Source organism: Kogia breviceps, chromosome 13, assembly GCF_026419965.1.
Source record: "Kogia breviceps isolate mKogBre1 chromosome 13, mKogBre1 haplotype 1, whole genome shotgun sequence".
NCBI classification, from domain to species: Eukaryota; Metazoa; Chordata; class Mammalia; order Artiodactyla; family Physeteridae; genus Kogia; species Kogia breviceps.
In genome coordinates, this window is record NC_081322.1 from 84,982,920 (window position 1) to 85,006,760 (window position 23,841).

General features: G+C 47.9%; 1 protein-coding gene and 1 pseudogene across 2 annotated transcripts in view; both read right to left on the reverse strand.

Moving 5' to 3' along the window:
• The window catches only part of LOC131767983 (1-acyl-sn-glycerol-3-phosphate acyltransferase delta), a 1,414,884-nt gene that overhangs the window by 133,919 nt on the left and 1,257,124 nt on the right, over positions 1–23,841 (reverse strand). Inside the window, exon 12 of one of the 2 annotated variants that reach the window (XM_059083510.2) lies at positions 16,276–18,851. The exons of the other annotated variant lie outside the window; for it this stretch is intronic. Within the exon in view, the coding sequence (XP_058939493.1) occupies positions 18,739–18,851 (113 nt within the window). The 3' untranslated portion in view covers positions 16,276–18,738. Of the gene's footprint in view, positions 1–16,275; positions 18,852–23,841 lie in introns of those variants that run through there. 2 annotated transcript variants of the gene reach the window in all.
• LOC131740312 (U2 spliceosomal RNA) lies at positions 1,930–2,025 on the reverse strand (annotated as a pseudogene).

Here is a 23,841-nt window from a genome sequence, read left to right on the forward strand (position 1 = left end):
AAATTTATTTATTTTTTTTAAAAAAAATTATGTTTAGATTTTCCATTTTAAAAGAAGAACGAAAGAACCTTTTTCTTTTCAGGGAAGGTCTCAATGCCTCCTTCCTCAAAGTGAAGATACATTTCCTTGTTCTCTGATCTCTGTGCAGTTAGAATGCAGGACAAGACTTAAGATATACAGGTATTTACTTTCCTATTCAGGGAAAAATGTACTCATTTACCCAAGTAAGTTTACCCATTCATTCAAGACACATTTATTAACTCCTAGTAGGTGACAGATATGAGCATACTATTAATAAGATAATTTTTTTTTTTCACAGAGAGATATTTCCTATATTTCTAATCAAGGGATTTTCCTTTAACATTTATTTGTGTCTTGCAAATTTCCATGATACCTTCTGCTGGAAAAACCTACCTCATATTTGAAAGCAAAGGCTATGTCACTGTGTTAATTTTATGTCAAGTCCGAATGATAGCAAACCGGGTGTCTGTGAATGCCCTTAAAAGGTTTATATGTTGGCAAATGTTATGCCAGAACTCATTCAGTTGTGAGCCATTGTCTTTTTTAAGGTGGAGAACTCTAGAATGTTTACCTTTGACCTTGGCCTTCTGTGGATTTGTGCATCTCTGTCTGCTACCCTGGGGCTTGTGTTCCTGAGCTCCAGGCTGCAAAGTGCTCTCCTCTGCCTCTGAGGCTCCTGCAAAGTGCCAGGTAGACAGTGGGCTGGAGCAAAGCTGAATTAAGGAAAAATAAAGAAGAAGGAAAGGTGAGAAGGGAACAGGGGGCTGGTGTATGAGAGGAGGAGGGTGGGTGGAGAGAAGTTTACCCACTTGGTTATAGCTATTGAACAAGTTGATACATTAGAGACGATACAAAACGTATCGCATGTAAAGGATATTTCTCCTTTCGTGGACTCCAGAGGGAGAAGAAGTCAAAAGCAATAGGCCAGAGATGCCCAGGTCAGAAGGGGGATGGGGCGAGAGTGCATTTGTCCGGCAAGAAGCTGGCAGGGCCCCTTCTAAGGGGCCCTTAGAACGTGACATCGTCCAACTGGAAACAGGGGAGCGACCGAGGCATCACTGCTTTCACCTGGTTCAAAATCTCCAGTCCAGAGAATACGGCAAAGGGGACTGAGCCAACGGTGTAATCCTTCAAGTTTCCTTACGAGGGGATGGCCATTCTGGAGACCAAAGGACTTCTCAGTAAGTCCAATATAATCAGTTTTTCTTCCAGGGCTAAAACAAATGACTGTTTCTCAGGCCGAGGACCAGCGGAAGTAGCTGATTTGCGTTATTTGGGCTGTTGTTTAAAAATAATACAATAGGGCTTCCCTGGTGGCGCAGTGGTTGAGGGTCCGCCTGCCGATGCAGGGGACGCGGGTTCGTGCCCCGGTCCGGGAGGATCCCACATGCCGCGGAGCGGCTGGGCCCGTGAGCCATGGCCGCTGAGCCTGCGCATCCGGAGCCTGTGCTCCGGCAACGGGAGAGGCCCGCGTACCGCAAAAAAAAAATAAAAATAAAAATAATATAATAGAATCACACTCACGTGGAGGCCGGAAATCACAGAGGGCCGGGCAGGTTCACCGCTGCTCTCCTACACACCCACGCCTTCCGAGCGCAGGGGCAGATGCTACCGTATGCACTGTGCATCCTTTTTTAAATTTTTTTTTTTTTAATTTTTTTTTTTGTGTGTGTGGTACACGGGCCTCTCACCGCTGTGGCCTCTCCCGCTGCGGAGCACAGGCTCCGGACACGCAGGCCCAGCAGCCACGGGTCACGGGCCCAGCCGCTCCTCGGCATGTGGGATCTTCCCGGACCGGGGCACGAACCCGCGTCCCCTGCATCGGCAGGCGGATTCTCAACCACTGCGCCACCAGGGAAGCCCTGTGCATCCTTTTGTCTTGTCTTTTCACACTTCTTAGCCAAGTGTAAAGAGTCAATTTGGTGTCAGTTAAAAGCACACATGGTATTAAACTGATAGGAACAGATACTACACTTGATCTTAGCCAAAAGGCCGAAAAAGGAAAAAAAAAAAAGCACACACGGTAGAACTCCATTGTGCTAATCGTCTGCTGATGATGAGGAGAAGCTTGGAAGCCAAGTTTGGGCTTATTATGTCCAAAGAGGAACCCTCGCTCACCCCAGCCAACTGAGGTTTTATATCAACATTTCAAATGGATCGGGAGACGTAGCTCTTTAAGAAGGGGTACTGACAACAGGAAATTAAACTCCGTAGGTATTTGCCAAGGATGTAAAATGTGATGCACGTTTAAAGAACAGAAACTGCAATTCAGTTGGTACCCGGGAAATAATGCAGAAAAATGGTCATGTGGCTGAATTTTGTGCTTGAGACATCATTTTGTACCTGGAATCGTGATGTGCTATAAAAAGCCTGAAGTGTCTGGCAGGATACTTGAGCTTTCAATTACACAAGTAATATACACTGTCTTCTCCTTTGCAGAAAACCTTAATAGCAATTAGAAACTTCCCAGATGAGCTGTGACGGGGTTGAGATTCGAAACGCTTGGGTGGGAAAGCAGAAACCCAGATTTGGCCGTTTTGTTCTGGAGAAACTGAGCTTCAGTTTTAGGTGAATTCCAGCCTTCTTGACGGGTACCAGGCAGTACAGCCCCTATCCATCCGCAGGCAGTGGATGGGATGGTGCGGGCCAAGCTTTTCCTGAGTCGCCTTAAGTGTATACGTGGCATCTCTCCTGCGGCTAAGAGCCGTTCAAATTCACCCCCAGAATACACCCTGGGACTTTCTCCAAAAATGGTCACTCCAGAGCACATCTTCGCACAGGAGTCGCACTGCTGTCAACCAGGTGATGTCAGCCAGACAGGAAAACGGCCTGTAGCCGTGGATCTCAGCTACAACCTCTCCTGTGTGGACACACGGGGAATTTGAAAGGAAGATGTGTCAGTGAAATGACATCACCTCAACACACACTACTGCAGAGACGCCGTGGGCCAGGGGTCCTCAGCGGGGAGTGCTTTGCTCTCCGGGGACGTTGGCAATGTCTGGAGACATTTGGGGTTGTTACCACAGGGTCGGGGGCCGTGACAGGAAGGCGTTCGCTGTGGGCATCTTGCTGGGCAGAGGCCAGGGACCCCGCTGAACGTCCTGCCGCGCCCGGGCCAGCCCCACAGCTGGGAGTTATCCGGCCCCAAAGGCCAGCAGTGCTGAGGCTGAGAAACCCCGTGCCAGAGAGGAGAAAAGGAGTTGCAATTCACAGGCCCGCTGTGCCTGCAAGGGGTCTGTGTGAATATTTCCATCTGGTCGACCTGCGAGCTGGGAAGTGGCTTCAGAGCCGCTCCTGCCTGGCCTTTTGCGAGCCGGGTCCTCCAACCTCACCTGAGTCCGCTTGTCCCACGGGAAGCACCGGCTGGGCAGGCGCTGGAGATGTTTCCAGGACACATCTGCAGGGGTGGTGGCCTCCGGCTTGCGAACAGATCCACGCGCGGTGACCGAGGAGCAGGACGGGGACCGGAGCTTTCCTCCCTGTGATCTCGTGATTCCAGAAATTACTGATCCGGGGCTGCCGTGCTTTGCATTTGTTTTCTGACCGTGGAACACACTCCTTCTCACAAGTGTCTTGAATATTCACGGAATCGAGTTGTATTTTCATAATACAGTGGGGAAGATGTGACAGAGGCCACTGTCCGCACTTTACGGATGAAAAACCACGAAGGAGTTAACTGACCTGCCTACGTTAAGAGTCGGGCAAGACCCTGGAACGAACAGGAACGGTCTGTTTGGCACGTACTGCGGGCAGCCGGCGTGCGGGACACAGCGCGTCCGTGTCTCACGTTACCCCCTTCCCTCCGCCCCGTCCTCGCTGGGGCTCGGCGGGCGTGAGCCCCTTCCCGGCCCTTCCATCGCTGTCCCCGCGCCGCTCCGATGCGGGAACCGAGCTCTCGCGGTGCAACTAGGAAGAAGGCCCAATGAACCACAGGAAGGAACTTTTTTACTTAAATGGGATTAACACTCAAATCATAGAAGTGGTTTGATCTCCATTACAATTTTTTCTCCCCAAACGTACTTTCCCGTTCATTTGTACTACATCGTGTAGATCTATAGCAGCCGGATAAGAGCACTGAATCCAATTCATGCATCCACTCGCTCACTCATGAGACATTAAGCGCCTGTTGTGTACCAGGGAAGGTTCTAGGCCATGGGGGGAGGCGGGGTGGTAATTAGGATTGTTGACCCTTAGCTCTTGTCTTTTTTTTGTGTGTGTGTGATACGCGGGCCTCTCACTGTTGTGGCCTCTCCCATTGCGGAGCGCAGGCTCAGCGGCCATGGCTCACGGGCCCAGCCGCTCCGCGGCATGTGGGATCTTCCCAGACCGGGGCACGAACCCGTGTCCCCTGCATCGGCAGGCGGATTCTCAACCACTGCGCCACCAGGGAAGCCCCAGCTCTTGTCTTCAGTGTGGTCACAAGCTAGTGTGGGAGGTGGAGAGCCACATTACAAGACACACACACACACACACACACACACACACACACACACGAGAAGTGTGACGTGCTGGGACATTTCAGAGACAGGGAAGGAAAAAGCCTGGTTGAGTTTTGACGGGCACCGTTAGCCTGGAGCCTATAGCATGTGGGGGTGCTAGAAGGAGATGGGCCTGGGTTCACTGGAGGAGTGTGGTTCACATTCTCTAGTGGGCGAGGTGCTGTTTTGGCTTCCTCATCTGTGTGGACTCTGTCGGTGATGTCTGTACCTTTCACCCAGGGGTCATCTTTGTCACTCATGTCTGTTTGGTTACCAAGGCCTGCCTTCCCCCGCACCCCCCACAGATGGCCTCCACATAGGACGGCCTGGGGTAAATTACTTATCTCTGTGACCGCTTCTCCTCTTCTATAAAGTGGGAGTAATAAAACTGGTATGTAGGGGCTTCCCAGGGGCTTCCCCCGTGGCGCCGTGGTTAAGAATCCGCCTGCCAGTGCAGGGGGCGCAGGTTCGATCCCTGGTACCTAAGCCCTCGCGCCGCAACCACTGAGCCGGTGGGCTCCGGAGCCCGCGAGCCACCACTAGAGAGAAGCCCGTGTTCCGCGATGAAGAGCCTGAGTCCCGCAACTAAGACCTGACGCAGCCAAAATAAATAAATAAATATTAAAAAAATAAAAGCTACTATACTCCAATAAAAGTTAATTTTAAAAAGCCTTTTAAAAAAAAGTGGTACGTATATGAAAGATGTGAGGAGTAAATTGGACGCTTAGACACAGGATCCCGGACTTTGGGGGTGTGGAGGTGGCCGCTCTGTTCCCAGTGGGCCCCTCTTTGCCTCCTCTCCATCCCCTCACCTCCTTTCTTTAGGCACCTAACATCACACCAGGAGGCCCTCCTGGTTTGTTTCTTCTCTGCTAATCTCTCCTCTTTCCAAACTCTGCCACTAGTCTCCGGGAGGAACCCATTCTTTCTTCCAGGGAGTTTAAGTAATAAGGTTGTTGGACTAGAAATAACTTATCAACTCAGTTGTTTATGAACTCATTGCTTTTCCAACTCACTAAAGGTGGCTTTAAACACTTGATCTTAAAGTCCCAAATCAAGTGTTTTTTTTTCCTGCACTCGGGGAAGAACTTTTGCTATTTGCATTCATCTGTTCGTTTGCACATGTGTAAGCAGATTAATGAAGTCGCCTTATTAAAGAACTCCAGCCACCCAAACTACAGAACATTAAACAATATATCTAGATCGCGTGTTTTCTTCTCAATCAGAGTTCAGTAAAGCCAAACTATATTTTTCGAGTTCCTCACGGGTAAAGACACGTTGTTCTCACTTCAACCATGTGGGTGTTCCCAGTTTGTACCCCGAACACCGACGGATTAGCAGAGAAAGTTAGGAGATGCAAGATTTCTATTTCTTTTGAATTTGTATTGTTAAATCAGGAAATATTTTTAAAGGTAACGGTTGAACACTGAAAAGCTGAAAATTGCTTTAATTTATAGCAGGAAACCAGGCTCGCTTGAAATTGCTATGTGTTTGATGAAAGGAAAAGATCGCATTTGAATACTTATCCCTGAGACCAGAAATGGATATAAAATGCAATTAATCGATCTGCTAATTGTTCTTCCTTGTGTGAAGAGCGGTTTAGTGTTTACTACCCACCATGACTGTTCTGCGGAACGGAACCAAACCTGGGTCCAGAGGCCTCCTGTACTTTCCTTCCTCCCTCCTGCGTGTGGAGGAAGGTTGGGGGAGGGGGAGAGGAGCTGCCCGCTTCCCGTCAGCGTCCAGCAGCCTCTCTGCTCTCCGGCTTCCCAGGGGCCTCTCCCAGGCTATCCGCGGGCCACCTGCTCACATGGACTGTCCCTTGGGCGGGCGGAGCTCAGGCACGGTCTCTGCCCGGGTCTGCCCTGGCTTGGGCAGCAGGACGGGTTCAAAGGCACACTACACTGCTTGCTTTTCTTAGAAGGAGGCTCTATGAACAGCACAAAGGACAGGTGTTAGAGGCCTCCTGGCCAGCGTTCTTGCTCTAGGAGTCCTGTGTGAATCGTGTTTTCTCTCTTCTAGAACCTTCACTCATAACTCTCTATTTTCCACTTCTCCCTATAAGCTGGCTCCTGAGGTCACAATCCCATCTTAAAACAAACACCTCACCTTGACCCTTATCTGTCCCCCTGCCACCAAGTCCCTCAAGAGATCAAGGTCATATTTGCTCTGTCTACTTTTCCATCCTCCATTTATTCTTTTTTGGTAACAGCTTTACTGAGACATAATTCACATATCATGCAATTCGCCCATTCAGGTGTATGATTCAGTGGCTTTAGTATATTCATAGATTTATGGCATCCGTCACCCAGATCAACTTTACATTTCCATCACCCCATGAAGAAAAACTGTGCCCGTTAGCAATAGTTCCCCATTCCCTCCCCCACTCCAGCTCTGTTTTCCATCTCTGTGGATTTGCCCCCTCTGGACGTTTCATATAAAAGGAATCACGCAATGTGTGGCCTTTTGTGTCTGATTTATTTCCTTTGGTGTGATGTTCTCAAGGTTCATCCACGTTGTAATATGTCACAGTATTTCACGCCTTTTTATGAACAAATAACCTTCCATTCTGTGGACAGACCACATTTTAGCGTATCTATTCAACAGCTGGTGGACATAAGAGCAAAAGTTCCCTCCTTTTGCTGCTATGGATAAAGCTGCTCTGAACATTCCTGTATGAGGTTTTGTCTGGATAAATGCTTTTATTTCTCTGGGGTGTGGTTGGTCACCTTCCCCTGAGGCATGTGGCTGAAAGGGGGAGTGGATAACCTAACAAAATCAAGGTCTCTCGGGAAAAAGAGGGAGCGTAGATGCTGGGTGAATAACCAATAGTGGTCACTAAAATGTTTCTTCTTTTTATAAGGATTAAGCTTCACGAGCAAGCCTGTAACGTTCCACCCATGAGTCATGCTCTCTATCAAGTTTAGAAAGCATCCTTCCATTTCTAGTTAAGTGTTGTTCATTAATGATGAACATTTATCAAATGTCTTTTGCCATCAAAGGAGATTATTTTATGTTATAAATTTTGCTATGGTGTGAAATGCTACACTTATAGATTTCTCAATACTAATATATCATTAAATTAATGGGATTAAAACTTGCCTGGTTGTAGTGGGCAGTTCTCTTAATACATTGTTAAAACGGTCTTTATAGTTCTTGATTTAAAATGCTCACATCTAAGTTGCAGTGTGTATGTCGGGCTTCAGTTCTCTGGACCATATGCAGATAGTTTAGCTCATGAACACAGGATAAGTACAACTAGTGAGTATTAACACAGAGATGCAGTAAGGCAGCCTGGAAAGGAAATTCAGCAATGGGAGGAGGTTTTGTGGCCTGAAAGTCTACATAGAACTGTCCAGTCAAAGCAGAGGCCAGGAAGCCCTCGGTGCCATTATCTGGTCTGCACGGAGACCCTCCACACCTCTGTCTGGGTCACGGTTAACTCACAAATCAGACCAATTTGGACACATTCAAGCCAGCAGATGGAGGTTCAATTTTAACAGAACCTGGAACATGGTCGACCTCTGTACCGTTAGGGTCCCCCCATGTGGACGTCACAGCACAGATGTGTGATGCCCACACGGTGCACAAGAACCCCAGTAAGAACCCCCAGTACGCTCTCCGCGAGAGCCCCAGTAAGAACCCCCAGTACGCTCTCCGCGAGAGCCCCAGTAAGAACCCCCAGTACGCTCTCCGCGAGAGCCCCAGTAAGAACCCCTAGTACGCTCTCCGCGAGAGCCCCAGTAAGAACCCCCAGTACGCTCTCCGTGAAAGCCCCAGTAAGAACCCCCAGTACGCATGCACTAGCTAGTCTGGTCTCTGGTCTTAGATTTCTGGTGGGCTTCTCCCTTTACGTAACGACTTTTGTTTTTTCTATGAATATGATGCCTTCTTGTTATAAAACATTCAACTACTACAGAAAAACACAAAAAAGAAGAGAAAAATCACCCCAAATCTCACTACCCACGAATGCCAGCACTGCTTTTGGTTTAAGCCTCTTTCCAGCCATCAACCTCGGGGAAACATACAGATAGAAGGATCAGCAGGTGTGGATGTAAATGCAAATACATATGATTTCTTTGTATAAAATGTGAGTCATACTAGACACGCTCTTTTCTTGTTAAGTAGTAATTTTCATTTCCTGTGAAGTTGACAGAAGAAACAGAAAATGCAGTGAAACTGAATGGAGTGCTAAACTTATATATAAATATTCCTTCAGAAGGTATATTATTTCCCAAAGTCGTCTCAAATGTTGAGGAATTCACCGTGGAGAGGTCAAGACTGTATCTTTTGGCATATTTTTCAATGTTGGACAATCTGGGTTGACTTTGCTTGAAAAACCAGGTGAGAAGCTCTCATACATCTTCCGATCTCCCCTGCCCGACCTCCTAACTTTTTTCCTTATGTGCTGTCAACGTGATTCCCTGGGGGCTGCTTGTTTGCTTTTTCTTACTCTTTCCTCTGAATTGACCCGATGGGAACCCAAGCTCACGGCCTGGCCTGCAGCCACGGCGCCTCCCTTATCACTTAAATCACATTTTCGCTTCTGCTCAGATCACTTACTTGGAAGGAGAAAGTTTAATCTAAAATACTGTGTAACAATTAGAGATGCATATCTCATCTTTTACAGACAGGTTAACATGACATGGCCTCTCTTAGTCATTTCTTTACCATCTTAAGGTGTCATCTAAAATTATTATTTTGAAGAGTCTATTTATTAAAAATGACTTTTCAGAGAGCCACATAAAACAGGTCTAGGAGGGCTCTCCTGAGGTTGGACTGGCCTTTCCACAGCGTGTCAGAGGCAGAAGGTGCACAGGAGCCACTCCTTTGCTGCCACCAAGGCCACATGCAGACGTGGCCCTGCTCCTGTGTCCTGTCTCCTGGCTGCAGGGGACACCAGCCACTCAGGACAGCCTTGGGTTTACCCGAGAGCTCTCTCTGTCTCACTTGTCACATTTAACTGATTACCAAATCCCATACTTTTTTGGGGGGGAACAATTTTAGATTTACAGAAAAGTGTTAAAGATGTAGAGAGCATCCCTTTATATTTGCCCAGCTTTCCCTAATTTTAGCAGCTTACATAACCACGGCACAATTATCCCAACGGAGGCATGAACATTTGGTACAATACTACGAAGTGAACTACAGACTTGATTTAGATTTCACTGGTTTTTCACTCACGTCGTATTTCTGCTCCTGGGTCCGCTGAGGCGGAGACTTCAGGGCCTAAGTATGTATGTACTGAAGTCTTCTCGTCCTGGTCAGCACGTTGCCTTCCCTCCGGCCCTCAGCTCCCCTCGTGTCCACTCTGGGGAAAGCCTTTGAAATGACCCCCTTTCTCCAGTCTCACTCCCCTTCAGCGACTCCTTACAGAATGATCTTTCATAAATGCAGATTTGATAGTGGACCTTCCTTCTCAAATTCCCTCAAAGTTTTCCCTTCGTGCATGAGATGGAGTAGAGGCTTTCTAGCAGGGCCACGTCTGGATCTGCTTCTCCGGCCTCATTTCCCCTAATTTCTCCCAATTCAGGGCCCACGTAGGAAGGCCCCTGTGCTCTCCGTGGCCGCCGGCTCACAGCCTCCGGGCCTATCGTTGGCCATCGCCTGCTCTCGTTCATCCTTTTCGACCTGCCCCTGCGAAGTTCCCCCTCATCCTTCCCCTCGCCAAGCCTGGACCTAGCACAGCTTCTGTTAGGCTGCTGACCAAACTGCTTTGTGGTTGCGTATCTGTCTCCTCTGATGGTTTGTCAGAGTCTTTGGGGGTTTTCTCGGCCGCACCGCAGCTTGTTTGGGATCTTAGTTCCCTGACCAGGGATTGAACCCGGGCCCTCGGCAGTGAGAGCACCGATTCCTAGCCACGAGCCCCCAGGAAATTCCCTGTCAGTCTTGAGCAGAGGAAATCGGTCTTTATTTCTGTAGCCCCAACCCCCGACATATTTAGTGCTCGGTAATTGTTTGCTGAAGACACAGAAAACAAACTTATACTTACCAAAGGGGTCGGGGGGGGGGATAAATTAGGCGTTTGGGATTGATAGCTACACACTCCTATATATAAAATAGACAAACAACAAGGGCTTACCATATAACACAGGGAACTATACTCAATATTTTGTAATAACCTGTAGTGGAAAAGCATCTGAAAAAGAATGTGTGTGTGTGTGTGTGTGTGTGTGTGTGTGTGTGTGTGTGTATAACTAAGTCACTTTTCTGTACACCTGAAGCTGACACAACGTTGTAAGTCAACTATATTTCAGGGAAGCAGAGGCTGGAGACAGCGGTGACTCAGCCGCGGTTGATGCATAGACCTCGTGGGAAGTCATGAAATTGGAATGTCTCCACGACAAATGGCCCTGAAAAGGGAGCCAGCTGCTAAGGCAGAGGGGTATTTCAGAAGTCAAAGATTTTCCAATGCCACGTGATGGGTCCCTGGGGAGAGTCAAGGGCTTCCTACGGTGTTAGCTGATCCTCTTAGTGGCACAGACTCCCTGGGAGGCATCAGTGGGGGGGGGGGGGGGGGTTCTGGTTTGAGGGAGGACCCGGGGGAATGTCATGTCAGGTGGGGGCAGGAGCGTCGGGCGGCGCCGGTAGCCAAGGCGGCCGGGGCTGCTCGAGGCCCGTTGCTGGCGCCGCTCCCCTGGGGCCAGGCTCCCCAAAGTGTGGTCCACGGCAGGGAGACCAACCCACCGTTCTTCGCCCAGGGTGGCCTCAGTTTCGGAACTGCCAGCCCGTGCGCGGAGCCCCCTCAGGCCTGGGCTCGCTGGGAAGGTCGCTCTCCCCCACAAGAGGCAGAGAAGGTGCTGATGAGAAGCTCAGAAGGGCCGTGCTCACGGGGGGCCGGAAGCTGAGTCCCGTCTGCCCAGAGGCTCCACCCAACTCATTTTTCTCCCACTCCTCCCTGTCCAAATCCATTTGGCAAAACTCCTGTGAAAGAAGCAGTGGAGTGTTTTTAAGTGGTTCATTATCATCTGTGTAAAGTTCAGGTAACGCAAGGACTGAATTATTGATTGGAAAATCTTCATTTCTCGGTTGCATGCGATCTGGGCGGCTTAAACCGTCACGGGAAATTAAAAACTTTTTCATTATAAAGTGACATTTTCACACTGCCGAGAAACGTGGAAAGTAGAGACAAGTGAAAGTTCACGTATAATTTTATCACCCTAGCAAAATGCATTTTAATATTTGTTCTTCAGTCACTTTTTCTTAGACTTAATTTTTAAAAAAGAATTGCAATGACAGCACACGTACCATTTTGGTAAACTCCTTTTTACTCCCCGTTACGTTAGAAACATTTTTTCAGGCTGCACAATAGTTTTCATACCCAAACTGTTTAACGACTACGTGAAAAACACTTTTGAATCACGCTGGGAAATTTCAAAGAAACACTTATTAACTTAATTAGCATACAGTTGATCATAACGAAGTCCTGAAAAATTGTCACTTTAGAAATCTATTGACATATGGGAAGATGCTCATCTTACGTTTTTAAGTAGAAATAAGTAAAGATGCGAGATAATTATTTCTAAATGGTGGTTTTAATTTTTCCTTTCTGCCTTTTTTACTTTCTGGAATGTGATAATGAAATAATTACTTCGTAATAAAAACACAAGGAACACTTTCCAGGGGAAAAAATACTGAGAGGAGATTTGATGCTTAATAGCACCTCACAAAAATGCCGTTGAGGGCTTCCCTGGTGGCGCAGTGGCTGAGAGTCCGCCTGCCGATGCAGGGGACGCGGGTTCGTGCCCCGGTCCGGGAAGATCCCACGTGCCGCGGAGAGGCTGGGCCCGTGAGCCGTGGCCGCTGAGCCTGCGCGTCCGGAGCCTGTGCTCCGCAACGGGAGAGGCCACGACAGTGAGAGGCCCGCGTACCGCAAAAAAAAAAAAAAAAAAAAAAAAAAAAAATGCCATTGAAGTCACTCTGAGTTTGGAATTCAGAAGCCAAGAATCATGGATAAGACAAATCATCTATAGAAAGGAAAAACTGCAGAGTTTGTCTTTGCTAGTACAGTTGGAGAGTTTTCAAGAACAGCCAATGTACAGGTGAGGTCGCCCGGGCACCGGAGGGGAGGAGGGTTCAAGGGGAGAACCCTTTGAGTGCAATTCACAGGGACTCCAAGCTAAGGATACCTGATCTGAGACCAGGGATTTCCGTCCTGCGTCATATGTGCCTTTGTAATGGAGACTGATCGTCTGCCCAGGGGACACTGGTCATGCAGCTGAGTCACTTGGCTCTGAGTCTAGTGTCTACAAGTTAGCTTTTCACTGTGGTTTGATTTTCAAGTAGATTTGCTCAGAAGTCCAAGATGCAATTCCCTAGTTATGGAGCCTGGAATGTGGCAGGCCCGGCACTAGGTGTTGTGGATACAAAGGCAAGTACTATAGTTACGTTCTCCTGATCTGCTCCTGGGGGACAGAGGTAAGTAAATCAGTGACTAAAGTTTCACACGTTAAATGCTATTATGAAATATAAATGTGAATAAATTATAATAAATATGAATAAATATAAAAAATAAATATTTGGTCCCTGGCCCATGGTTCCTAAAACCTTTGGAATCTCTGGAGTGACATGTATGCTAATGAGATCACTGTGGTCGGATCCGAGGTAGCTTCAGGATGGGGGCCGCCTGGCAGGAAAGCCAAGGCACAGTTAGAGGGCTGGAAATTTTAGCCCTGAGCCCTGACATCGGAGGAAGGGAGAGGGGGAGGGGCAGGTCAGGTGAATTACTGATGGCCAACGATCTAAGCAATCGTGTCTACTTAAGGAAACTTCCATGAAAAGACCCTAAGCAACTGCGTTCAGAGAGCTTCCCAACTGGCGAACCCGTTGAGGTGCGGGGAGGGTGAGGCACCCACAGAGGGCATGGACGCCCGGTGCACCCCTCCCCCTCCCATTCCTGCCCTACGCAGCTGTTCCATTGGCTGTTCTTGAATTTGAATTCTTTATAACCAACTGGTAACAGTGAATAAAGCACTTTCCTGAGTTCTGTGAGCCATTCCAGGGTAGCATTGAACTTGAGGGGTTGGGTCATAGAAACCCCCGATTTATAGCCCGTCGCTCAGAAGTACCGGTGGCAACCTGGGGCCTGTGGCTGGCGTCTGAGGCGGGGGTGGTCTTGAGGGGCTGAGTCCCCAACCTGTGGATGCTGACGCCCACTCCGGTTAGGCAGCGTCAGACGGAATTGACTCGTAGGATCGCCAGCGGTGTTAGGAGGACTTCGTTGGTGTTGGGGAAGAAACACCAGACAGCTATGACTCAGGAAGTAGTGCAGCTCCGGGAACACAGAGGAAGGGCCCTTAATGCAGACGAGGGTGGCTGGAGAAGGGTTCCTGGAGAAGTGGATGAAACGGAGACCTAAGGGCGGCCAGGCAAAGGGGGGAGACGGGGTTGTAAAGAAAAGATTCCGGGCAGATGGAAAATCTCAGGAGAACATCAGGAGGTGCGCTTCTCCTTGCAAATATAAATTGTAAATCGACCCTGTAGCTTCCATACCTCATTCTCTTATGAGCCAGATTAGTGTGAGTCCATCTTCTTGGGTCCGGACACCGCTCGACACAGTGACAAAGTTGATCCTCTCGGCCTACTCGTCAGAGGGAGAGATCAGGGAACACCAAGGTCCCACTGAGACAGCGCCACCAATGTGAGCGCCAAATGGACCTTCCCAGAAGATACTCCCTGCCTTGTTTTGCATGATTATTCAAACTGCAGTGAAAGTTCTTAAATATTTGTGGTGGGACAGTTTATTCACAGTGGGTAATCTGAAGACAGGCCCAGTGTTGTTTTGAAATAGGGTTTTCTTTTCAAAACGGACATAGACACTCTCCGTGGTGTCAGAAGTGGCCTGGCGAGGGTAATGGGCGGGGGGGTGGGGGGTGGGACGCATGCGCCGGTGATGTTAGCGTCCCCGCTCTCGGTCGTTCCTTCTGAGTCAGTAGCCACGGCTGCACGTATTCATCTCCACTCGCAGTGTCAGCGCTTTACTGTCCACCCTGGAGATTCTGCGTGACAGCTGGATCTTGTCCCTTCAAGCCTTTCAAGCACAGCTGGCAACCTGCCTGCGCAGGAGAATTTCCGGGACCGTGTGGAGAAGCTGATCCAACACACTGAAATCCACCGCGAGTCCGTGGAGGAGCTGATCCAATACACTGAAATCCACCGCGAGTCCGTCACCCACGTCGCCCACGAAATCTCTAACTCTGTGAAGGGACACACACACCTTCCCGGCACCTGCAATTAGTTTGCATTCGTTCTGTGCTTTTTGGTAGTTTGTTCGGGGCTCTCCACTGACTAGTTCATCTATTAATAATAAGGAACACTTACTGAATGTCTCCCGGGTGCAAGGCACTGTCTTAAGGGCTTTATGTGAATCAATTCACGGAGCCCTCATACCAGCCCCACGAGGTGGCTGCAGTTACTGTCCCCAGGGTTCATGCCCAGGGGGCCCGTGGAGTCGCTCACTCAACTGCCTTCTCTGTCTTCGTTTCTAGAAACGTGGTGTTTCCTCAGAGCATTTCCTGTGGTGTTGGGCACGGAGGGGCCCTCGGGGTGTGCTGCTTGCCCCAGATATGCAGAGGAGCAATCCAAGAATGTTCCGTCCACATCTCTGAGACACGGACTCCTTGTAAAGTGAACAATGCACAGCCACCAACACAGAGCCAAAGAAGCGCAGAGTCAACACACCCACGCAAAGTCACCCAGCGTTTCTTTTTTTTTTTTTTTTTTTTTGCGGTACGCGGGCCTCTCACTGTTGTGGCCTCTCCCGTTGCGGAGCACAGGCTCCGGACGCGCAGGCTCAGCGGCCATGGCTCACGGGCCCAGCCGCTCCGCGGCACGTGGGATCCTCCCGGACCGGGGCACGAACCCGCGTCCCCTGCATCGGCAGGCGGACTCTCAACCACTGCGCCACCAGGGAGGGAAGCCCTTTTTTTTTCTTTTTCACCCAGCGTTTCTGAGGTGACATGACAGAGAGAGTCCCGTGGTCTTTCCCAGCACAAACTTCTGATTTAAACATTTATTAGAAAAGTTTGCTGAGAAGGCAGGAAAGGAACTGTTAGATTTTTAAGTGATGGTTTGCTTTTCAGAGCCCTGTCAAAATTTTAAAAAAATTTTATTGAAATATAGTTGATTTACCATGGTTGTATTAATTTCTGCTGTACAGCAAAGTGACTCAGTTATACATATATATTCTTTTTTATATTATTTCCCATTATGGTCTATCCCAGGATATTGAATATAGTTCCCTGTACTCTACAGTAGGACCTTGTTGTTTATCCATCCTGTATATACTAGTTTGCATCTGCTAACCCCAAACTCTCAATCCTTCCCTCCCCCTCTCCCCACCTCCTCCTTGTAGAGCCCTTTAAAATTTTGATAGCACTGGAGAAACTACCTAGTTTTTTTTGTTGGTTTTTGTTTTTTTGCGGTACGCGGGCCTCTCACCGCTGTGGCCTCTTCCGTTGCAGAGCACAGGCTCCGGACGCGCAGGCGCAGCGGCCACGGCTCACGGGCCCAGCCGCTCCGCGGCACGTGGGATCTTCCCGGACCGGGGCACAAACCCGCGTCCCCTGCATCGGCAGGCGGACTCTCAACCACTACGCCACCAGGGAAGCCCCTACCTAGTTTTAAAACAGCCGGGGTTCATCTGGAGCTCAGAATAGAGACACGATGCCCACGGCCTCACCAGGTAATCCTTAAGGGCCACGAGTGACACATCCTGGGCTTCCCTCCCACGCCTTCAGCATTTATTGATAATATGTCTTCAAAGATGGACTCAGAAACTCTTTGGATGCTTTTATTGACAATTTGAGTACAACCTTAGACATAGTTGCCAAGTATTTCTTTACACCATTCAGAGAAAAATAAAGATTCTTCTGCGAATACTTTATTTCTGTTCTTTTGCTAGGTTCACAGTTTGTTGCACCGTTCAATGCTCAGACATGTTCATTTATAGTGGTTTGTGATTCACACTCATTTACAGTGGCTGCTTGTTCTTTAACCTGTTTTAAGAATCAGTATTCTATTCTGAAAAAAAAAGAAGGTACCACCAGGAAAGTAGCAGGGACCTAGGACTTCTACTGCCTGCATGGGTGGGAGCGAAGCTTGTCTGGCTGGCACAGCCCACAAACCATGCAGAGTGGGAGGGGCGGTAAGACCAAAGTCCTTAAGCCGCAAAGCGGTGGTGGGTATAAGACGCTGGGTGCCCCCCTACACGGGGGACCATCTGACTGTCCCGCCGGCTCCGCGTACAGAGCTGCTACCTGCTGGGACTGTCAGTAACTCGCAGGCGGGCCTTGCGTGGGTTCCAGGCTGAGCCCTGATGCCAGCCACGGGGATGTGGGCCTCCAGCCTGGTGACCTGCCTCTTTCTTACTTGGGAGACTGGCTCTCCGCTATCTCCGTACCATCCATAGGCTCCCTGACAGGAGGTGGCAGCCTCTGGGCCGTGCTGGGGAGGTTGGATTTTCCAACAGGGTGAAGCCACGTGAGGCCGTTCCCGCTGGCAAGGCTGCCCCCCCCGCATCACTTCCCAGCTGCAGGACCTCTGAGGAAGATGGAGTGTGGGGACTGTCCCTGGATGGATGGTTAGGGACAGAGGGGTAGATGTCCTGGGCGAGTCTGCTGGGGTCCTTCCCTCTCTCCCTCCAGCAAGGATTTCTGGTGCTGCGTCTACAAGGACAAGGCCTGCTACAGATTTCATGATTTCCAGCGTCTCTAAATCCAGAAGAAACCCTGTGCTCCAGTGAGAGTCATTACACCCTCAGTGATGGTCACGATCTACCCGAGAAGGCGGACGAGAACAAAGACACTGGTTTGACTTTCCCGCCTCACGCTGTGCTGTGGAGGATGAGGTTTGCTGCGTGCAGTGTAAACACATCCCTTTTTGATGTATGGTGAATGGCTCGAAAATAAAAGAAGGACGAAAACTTGATCAACAGTCCAATTCAAGCCACGTTAACGTGAGGAAATATTCTCGTGTGAGAGAAAGGAACTCTGAATAACCCGTTGGGTGGGCAGAGCCCCGGCTGGGCCGTCCTGAGCCGTGTTAATTACACTTATAATGTAGTCTGCTTCCACATCACAGAGATTCGTCCCCAATGACGCCTTTATCCTCTCAGGCACATTTCTGTTGCCGTTGCAGTTTCCCTTTGCACTCTGTTGCTTTGACAACTGTTATGTTAATCAGATCTGGAAGGGGTCCAGAATAAAATATTTTGATACAAAAAAGTGTAATTAACATGGTCCAGGTGGACAGGAAGTGCATAAAATTTCATTTTGATGATCTGGAAACGCTCCTTCTTTACAGATTCTGCTTTAATAACCTGCATGTTTGTTAACACTGAGAATCATTATGAAATCATTTCTAAAAGTGTCCCCTCTAGAGGCACCTTATTCATTACATTGACAGTGAAGCCAGATCTATGAGCTTATTCTCCAAGCTCAAAATGAATGTTTAAATCAAACTCTCGATTTAGTAATATTTTCAGAAAAACAATTTCTTTCTAAAGTTGCATATAATTAAATGAAGTGAAAGTACACTAAGCTTTGATTTCTTCCCTATACATTTGAACATTCAATGCTCAGACTAAGTTTCATAATTTCTCACTTAGTCGACAAGCTGATTCATGCAGAGTTGATATTTCATTAATGCAATACATAAAAATAGAATTCTTGGGGATACACACATGGTTTTGACCATTGCCTGTGTTCTTTGGGAATAGATGCTTTCTGAAAATTTAAATAAGAGCATCGCTTTCTAAATCTGTGAATGTCGTTCTCAGAATCCATTGCAGTCAATCTTAGAGAGAACCACTGACCATAGTTCCTCAAAACGACTTCCCGCCTCACCAAAGGCTTCTTCCCATTATTTGCTGAAGGTAAAAGGCAGGTAATTGAACCTGAGAAATCTCTGTGTATTTTTCCAGCCTGACTTGAATTCACTCCAGAATGACAACCCATACAGAAGGTTGAATGGCACTGCCGTCTGTGCCCTGGCGTCTGCGTATTGCCGAGGGCTGCGAATACTTGCTGATGATCTCACCGTTAGCTTGGCTGTTTCTCAGGGGCACAATGAAAGGGATCCTGGGAGTTTCTCTTATAACTGCTTCTGTGATTTTGGAAAGAACTGTGTGTGTGTGTGTGTGTGTGTTTAGAGAAAGGAGAAGGAGCAGGTGACACTAGGACGCGCTGTATGTTTCCCAGCGGGATGGTGGCCGAGTGCGCCTGCGCGGCCGCTGCTCCAGCTACACGTCGAACCAGTGGTCCGCCATGCAGGCGCGGTTCCACTCCCGGCCGCAGTTCCAGCACCACTCGAGCTGGCACTGGGGCTGCGGGCACTTCATGTGCATGCACCCTCCTGTGGGCAGACAGAGGCCACAAATAAGCACCCGGGACACACTCCCGCGCCAACCTTCTGTTCCAGACATGCTTTCTAACAGAATTACTGCAAGCAACCCAAGAGCAGAATCTGAACGAGGAAAACAAACCGGAAAGCCCACTGGGAAGCTCTAAAGTTCTGACATTCGTTAAGAAATGAGAGAATAACCTATATGGGAAAAAAAAAAATCTGAAAAAGAATGGAGATTATGTATATATATGCACATCTGATTCACTTTGCTGCACACCTGAAACTAACACAACATTGTAAATCAACTCGACTCCCATAAACATTTTTTAAAAAAGAAATGAGTGAGATCGAAGCATGACACGTCCATCAAGGACAAATTTTACTTGTAAGTCTGAGTTTACTGACTTCTCTTAAGATGGGATTTAAAGACAAACGCTTTGTGTTTCACAGACGGGGTCAATTCCTTATTTAGATATATAGTAAATTTAATATTTTAAGTATACAATAATATATTTAACAATTTAATACATAATAACGTCAATATATACTATGAGTAATTTTTATCATTTCTTCAGTGTTACTTGGCTTGAAAAAATTCATAAGACAGGAGTTGGGACAGCTGTTCCAAAAGCATTTAATAGTGAATAGGTTCCTTCATGCTATTTAAAATTTTATTTAAGATGAGGATAGAGAGAAACTAATGAATAATACTAGGTGCTCTACATCTGCTATGTCATTTATTCCTCAACAGCACCTTGTGAGATAAGGGTGTTAACCGGTTGTAGAATTTTCTCAAGGTCTCAAGGCTTTTAAGTGTGAAGCCAGAGGTTTAACCAAAATGTGTGTGATTCCAATGTTCTTTCTTTCATGGAACAGGGCCTTTCCAGTATGAGATGAAAAGTCCCTTATTTTGGGATTCCCCACCTCCCCCATTTGTTAAATACATTCCCTATTTGCTTCTGGGGATCAGACACCAAGTCTGCCTTGAAGTCAAGAGAAAGTTATTTGTATGAAGTTATATGCAGAGAACTGTTTGTGAGTGACTTTCCCAGATAACCCAGCAAAAGCAATGTCTTTCCTTGAATTCCATGTAGCACTGAATGTGCTCCATTGTTCAATTTTACCAGTTGTCTTGTTAAGCCATTTTTTCTTGCCAGATTTTCCAAAGAATTGCTTCAGTGCTGTCTCATTTTTATATTAGAAGCTTGGCATGAGAGCTTGCACTAATATAAAATATTTATGAATATGTAACTAAAGGCATTTGTTTTAGACCAACTTAAGGGCATTTAAAATCCCATAGTTTTCTACTTCTTTTTGGTTTGAAGATCATTTAAAAATTCAAATATGTGGAAAATAAAGGGAAGAACGTGTGATACTTGTTTTCTTTTACTATTTCCCAATTAGCATTACACAATTACAGGATTGTGTAATTTTCAACACATATTTATTCACTGTGCACTTAGGATGTCAATAGTATAATAAATAATGTAATACTGTATAATCACTTAAATTTCTCTGGAATATCAGAAAGAATGCTTAAGCAATGTATTCAAATTCAATGGACTAGTGAGACTGAATGAAAGTTTGAGAATGTTTTCCTATTATACCAAAATCTTAACGGATCTGGAATACTAGCTTCAACAAGTAAGATTTTATTATAGAAACTAGACTCACAATGGCACAGTGGAGTAAGAAGAAAGGAAATAGCAAGAGAGAGGATATTCATGTTGTTAACTTTCTTTTCCTCCTGGCGTGTAGCATGGAAGGAATACGCTAGACCCCATAATTTGGAGAAGAGTCGGGGACTCCAATCCTAAAAGCCTTGCCAGCTTGAAAGTAAACTCGAGCAAGAAGCTGCTGACCATGACATGCTCATTTGTGGATATTTGCATGGAGAGAGGCTGGCTTCCCTCCTAGAGGATTCTGTCTCCTGACTGATGCTCAAACCATGAAAAGCCCCAGCTGTGCACAGCCGACACCACGGCCTGGGCTGGTCACTCTGCCGTTAGATTGAACGAGAGATCAGAAGTTCCTGAACAACCTGAAGGCAAATTTAACGGGCGACAGACGCTTACTGCAAGCGAAAACGGATCCTGAATCTCATCCGTTTGAGGTGGAAGTAAAGGAAGAACTTCCGGGGATTAAAGGGCGTTATAGGAGGGAGTGCCAAGTTCAGCCTGCATTTAAAGTGGAAATAATTCTCATTATCATGACAGCTTTGCTGAAGGAAGAACTGCTTTTCTGGGATTCAGTTGAATATGAAACAGGCTATGAATTTAGGTAGAGAGCTAGATAATGAGACTAGCTTTTCTTGCTAATGGAGTCTAAGTTTGTTTTGGTCGTAGTGATATCCTTTAAAACAGTAGAGACTGTCATTAATAAGCTGAAAGTTTCAGCTTTTCAGTTCATAGGTTAAAAGTCTATAGGTGTGACCTCTAAGCCAGTGGGAGAATCAGGTTTCCCTGAAACCAAATCCATTTCCTGCCTAATCCCACACTCCTAGATGTGTTGTTACTGACTGACTCTTTCTCAGTACGGGTCATTCATCTCGAATCGAGTCAAACAAAATTTTGAGAAAACACAAACCTTCCCTTCAGCCCGTCATGATCATACGCCACACGGAATTGTGAAGAAGCATTTTCCCTCAACAATATATTCTGTGCATTTTTTTGTTTTTTACTATATTTAGCTCGACCTCATTCTTTTAAAGATTGCCTGTCCCTCTATCCATTAAAGAACACTTGCATATGCTCCAATTTCTCACGATTTAATGATTCTGGGAATATTCTGGAACGCATGTACCTGGACCTGTTGCAAGTAATCAGAATTCCAAGAGACAGAATTGCGTGTACAATGGGAGTCCACCTTTAACATGCTCTCCTGGTTATTGCAAAGTGAACACGCATTTTGTTAAAAATTGAAAGCAGTCGTAGACACTAAAAGCACAAATCTATAGGTGAAAAATCAGAGCTTTCCATGTATAGTACACCACAATATTTCAAAGAAAGAACCAGATTAGGAAACATGTCTATAGTCAGGAGTCACCTGACTCCTTCAATTCCACCTTCTGGGGCTGCAGGTGTGGTCTGACTCAAAGCAGACCTGAGCACATCGTTTTCTGGCCTCACACCCTGGAGTGGTTCCCTGTCTTACAGAATCAGGTCCAAGCCCTGCATGTCATTCTGGGCCCTACATTCCAAGCACCCACCGCTTCAGCAGATGCCCCTCATCCTGTCCAGGAACTCCAAAGAGCTGGGCTTCTTGCGCACACGGGCACTGATGGTTTACCCTCCCTGCCTTGGCGCCTGCTGGCTGCCTGGAAGGCTTCTCTGCCACGTCCTTGCCTGGCTCATAACCCTGACTCTCAGTCTCGGCTCAGGCACCCTCTCCACCGGGAAGCCGTCTCTTAACCCCAAGGTCTTCCTTTACTAGCTTGCTTTCTCTGTCTATCTCATAAGATTATCTATTTACGTGTCTACCTCCTTTCCTAGCTCCTTTTAAATTCAGCAAATATTTATTTATCAGGTACTCTTCTGGGCCCAGGGGATAGACAGCCGGGGTTCCTGACCTTTGAAAATAGCAAAATGGGTCTCTTACTGTTGAATCTGCATCCTTTAAGCACCCGTGAGACAGAACACTGGCCCGTGCCCATCAGCACCGCACATCCTTCTGACGAAAGGCCTTTGCTTCTTTCTCAACACTGCTCAGTCTGCGAGGAATAGGAAAGCTCTTTCCTCTGAGTCTCTTGTTGTCTTCTGTTTATAGGTGCGGGCCGGCCCGCTGCATTTCCAGGAGCGTTCCAGCACAGGAAGGAGTCCCGATGACTCAGTGCATAAACTCTCCTCCCACCCATCCCACCGCCCTCCCCCCACCCGGGAGACCAGTGATTCAGGGCTGGGGGCCCGGCCTGTGGCTGCCGCTCTGGGAGGTGTCAGCGCTCTCAAGTTTGTATTCAGGAAGACATAAGGACATCGCTGAGGAGAGAGAGCCTCAGGGCCCACCCTGGGGCGAGGGCTGGGTTTCACGCACAGCAGGCCAGCTCTCAGCCCCCACAAACCAGTGAGTATCCCTAGACGTCTATCAGAGTATTCCGGGGAAATACTGGACTGGGAAGTTTCCCTAGCGTCGTCTTTTTTTTTTTAATCAGATGCAAAGTGTTTAATAGTGTTAATAATATGTAATAATAAGGGCAGCTAGTGAAGGCCCCGTGAGGAGAAGGTGGGAAAAACAGTACCTGTGCTTCGTTTATTTCTCAGCCGCGCTAACGCCGCTGACCCTACTGCGCACGTACCGACGTGTTTCACGTTTAGACAGAACTCTGGGTGCTGGGCTGGGACGGCTTTAAGATGGATGGCACGGGTGCCCCGCCGGCTCCCGCGAGGTCGCAGGGTCCCTGGGAAGCGGGCAGCCCAGAGGAATGCTCTGAATATAGACTAGAGGTCGACTTCCAGAGCCCGCGAGGGTTACGCAGCGATGGCCCGCAGACCACATGATCACACAGAGCAGCCATCAGAGCAGGGGGAGGTCAACGGGGGGACGAAAAACCACAGCCACGAGCATGGTCGTGTCCCCAGGGCCTAGCTGGCCTCCCTCTCAGTGTCCTCCAGTGGTTACATGGGGCCACTTGGCAGGAGGCAGGGAGACGGGAGATGGGAGGGGCTCCTTCTGGTAGGAGCTCCTTCAGGTGTCCCCACAGCTGTGGTGGCTCCCAGGATGTGACGACGCGTGGACGCGACCACACGTGTAAGGGAAGCGAGACGTTGCCCTGCGTGTAGACTGTCCCCAGGGAGGACCATCCGAAAGCCCGTAAAGCTGTGCCAAGCAGCAGGTGTACGTGGGTTCCCGGGAGACCCTGACCATGGTGGGTGTTGTTTCATCCGTCCAGAGGTGTCCCCAAGTCACCCCTGCTATGCTTAAAATTTAGAGAGAAGCTGGTAGAAGGCAAAAGTCCCATTCAGAAACACACTCGTGGAAAGGCTAGTTTAATGACGGAGCCAAG